General features: G+C 42.4%; 1 protein-coding gene across 1 annotated transcript in view; it reads left to right on the forward strand.

Annotated features, from left to right (window-relative positions):
• Positions 1 to 2,605, forward strand: part of WRN (Werner syndrome, RecQ helicase-like) — a gene marked incomplete at its 5' end in the record, with an annotated part of 44,740 nt that overhangs the window by 5,913 nt on the left and 36,222 nt on the right. The window contains 2 exon segments of the mRNA XM_009583249.1: positions 205 to 297; positions 300 to 375. Coding sequence (XP_009581544.1) covers positions 205 to 297; positions 300 to 375 — 169 coding nt within the window.

Consider the following 2,605-nt stretch of genomic DNA (forward strand, 5'->3'; position numbering starts at 1 on the left):
TGTAGATGATACATAAAAACCAATTGATGTTTTCCAGTGATTCCGTAGTACAAACAGTCACATAACAGAGCAGCTTTGGGGTTTTTTCCTCTAAAAGCACAGGTTTTTGCAGATGGCCTTTCTGCTAGGATTTTGTCTTTTCCGTTAGACTTTCTGGTATTTTCCAGTATTTAGTTTCTCATGTTTGGGCTTAATCTATTTTAGGTTTTCCCAAGGGACTCAAAAGACTGCTCGAAGATGAAACAATTAAAAAGGTTGGCGTAGGAATTGAGGGAGATCGATGGAAGCTGATGAGTGACTTGAAATCAAACTGAAGAGCTTTGTGGAGCTGGCTGACGTTGCGAATGAGAAAGTAAAACTTAAAACCTTTTTGTTGTGGGAGGGAATCTTGTTATTGTGCTGTACAAAAGGAGGCTTCCATGTCTTCATAGGGGTTCGATTTTGATAGCAAATGTGTTCTGTAGATTAAAGCAGAGATGTCTTGTAACTTAATTAAAAAAAAAGTTAAACAAGAACTCTAAAGAAGGTCTGCAGAACTAAGTACTGTCTTTCAGTGAGCCAGTTCTTAGTGAACACTTGTCCCCTTTCAGGTCTGTTCACCTTTTGCATTTACCAAGTATGGCTTTTTAATTCAGCTGCAGATGCTTTTTCTTTACTTTTTAGTGATAGAAACGGCCAGATTGTGTCACGTCAGGGTTCTAGTGGCAATGGTGTGCTTGACCCAGAAACGGCTGAACCTTTAAAATAAGATGCGAGAAAAGCTGCGGAGGCAGTGAAGGACTGATGCCTGTTGGAAGGGAGGCAGCCCTCCTGCCATGGCTTGCTTGGTGCTGGAAGGAAGCATCAAGGTCTTCCTTGAAGTCCTACATGCGGAGGTGTTTGCCACATGATCTGGAGCAATAGAAATATTTTTGTTTCCCTGACTCTGAAGTTGGTGTCGCCTCCGCTCTCACGTGGGTGCGGTTTCCAGTGCCTGATGACCCGTTGCGTAGAATTAGTGTTGCATTTGGCGCACCCTGAATTTCAGTTTAGTTGGATTTTTTTGGTTGATACCATTTGATGTAGGGATCCTATTAGGGAGGAGAGCAAAAGGTTTATTACCTTCCAAAGCACACTGCCATTCTTATTTCTAGCGTGTTCCTTAAAGCTTTCCTGTCTTTTTGTATATGCAAGGCTTTTTCTTACCTGTACTCTGTCTCTCCATGCACTTGTCTTTCCTTCTGTGCATTTTTTTGTTTGGTACAATAATAGCAACAATTGTGTTTTCCTGGTGGAGCACAGATTAATGCCCGCAAATAATACTACTTATACCTTCCTCAGTTCTGTGCTTTATGTACCCTGTGTAATTCAAGCACAGTGGGGGAAAGGGGAACGTGATGTATCATCAGCATTTGGGGCAGGGTTCTCCATATGAGCCGCCTTGAAGTTTCAGTTCCTAGTGGGTTGGACATTGTACAAATGCAACTGTTTTGCTCAAGCAATAGAAGGAGCTGTTTCTTTTCAGACTTGGAGTTTCCTCCATTAATCCTCCTCCTTTTTTTTATCCCAGTGTCCGACTCCAGGATAATTTGTTATGAAGATGAGTCATGTGACCTCTGATGGCAGCTTTAAAGTCTCTGCTAAAGAGAAAACAAACCAAAAATCAACTTGAAAGTGAAGCTTGAGAGAACAAAAATAGGGTTATGTATAATGGCACAATGCGAGGGGGAGGGCTGAGGGAACTTAAAATGAACAGTTGGTAGGTTTTTTCTATACCGGATTTAAGCTGGTGAGCTGATAATGCTGCACTGCCTCCGTTAGGCTCGATCGTTCTGCATGTTTTGCAAGTGCTCACAAGCTGGAATAGCAGAAGGCTGTGCCCGTGAGTCCTGGATCCTTGGGGTCTGAAGGAAAGTTTCCCAAACTGGCTATTAAGACAATAGCATGTAGCAACTATGATTGACAAGTACGGTTACAAAAGCAATTGAAAACAGCAGTGTGGTGGGGTGACTTCCAGAGACTTCTGATGAACTGCTTCCCAGCACACTGAATAGTGGTTAGTGTGGTCTGTAACTGAGCTCTTTTGCTTGCGCTTGGTTTCAGACTGGCAAAAGATGACAAAACGCTTACAGGCAGAGTTTAATGTTCCTGTGTTAACGTTAAATAAATTCCTGGTGTTTGATATTGGGTTTCTCTCACTAGATAGGCAAATAATGGAAAAATCCTGGAGGAGAGAGGTGTTGCTGTTTAAGTCCATGGCTTTTATTTTTTCAACCCAGAGACTACATTGTACAGATATTTCCTATTTTTGGTAGCGTGACAATACCACCTCACGTTGCGTGGATTCATCTGGCCCAGCTTGACAATGTGGGTATGTCCTCCAACGACACAGTTTCAGGGCAGGGAAGTACAGCTTTTGAATGGCCAAACTACCTTTTAATACAACGAGAGCAGAACTAGGCCTGGAGAAGAGTTACTGCTTTGAGAAACTAGTTCGTTCTCACTAACCCAGAGCTCTTTGCTTCTAACGAGGGATTAAGTATGCTTTGCCACTGCTAGGAATACATTCTGCCAGGTCCGATTGCTTTCCCCTTTAAACAAGTCCTTTGTTTTTTTTTCTTTCCCT

The sequence above is a fragment of the Fulmarus glacialis genome, unplaced genomic scaffold, assembly GCF_000690835.1.
Source record: "Fulmarus glacialis isolate BGI_N327 unplaced genomic scaffold, ASM69083v1 scaffold14498, whole genome shotgun sequence".
Classification (NCBI taxonomy): Eukaryota; Metazoa; Chordata; class Aves; order Procellariiformes; family Procellariidae; genus Fulmarus; species Fulmarus glacialis.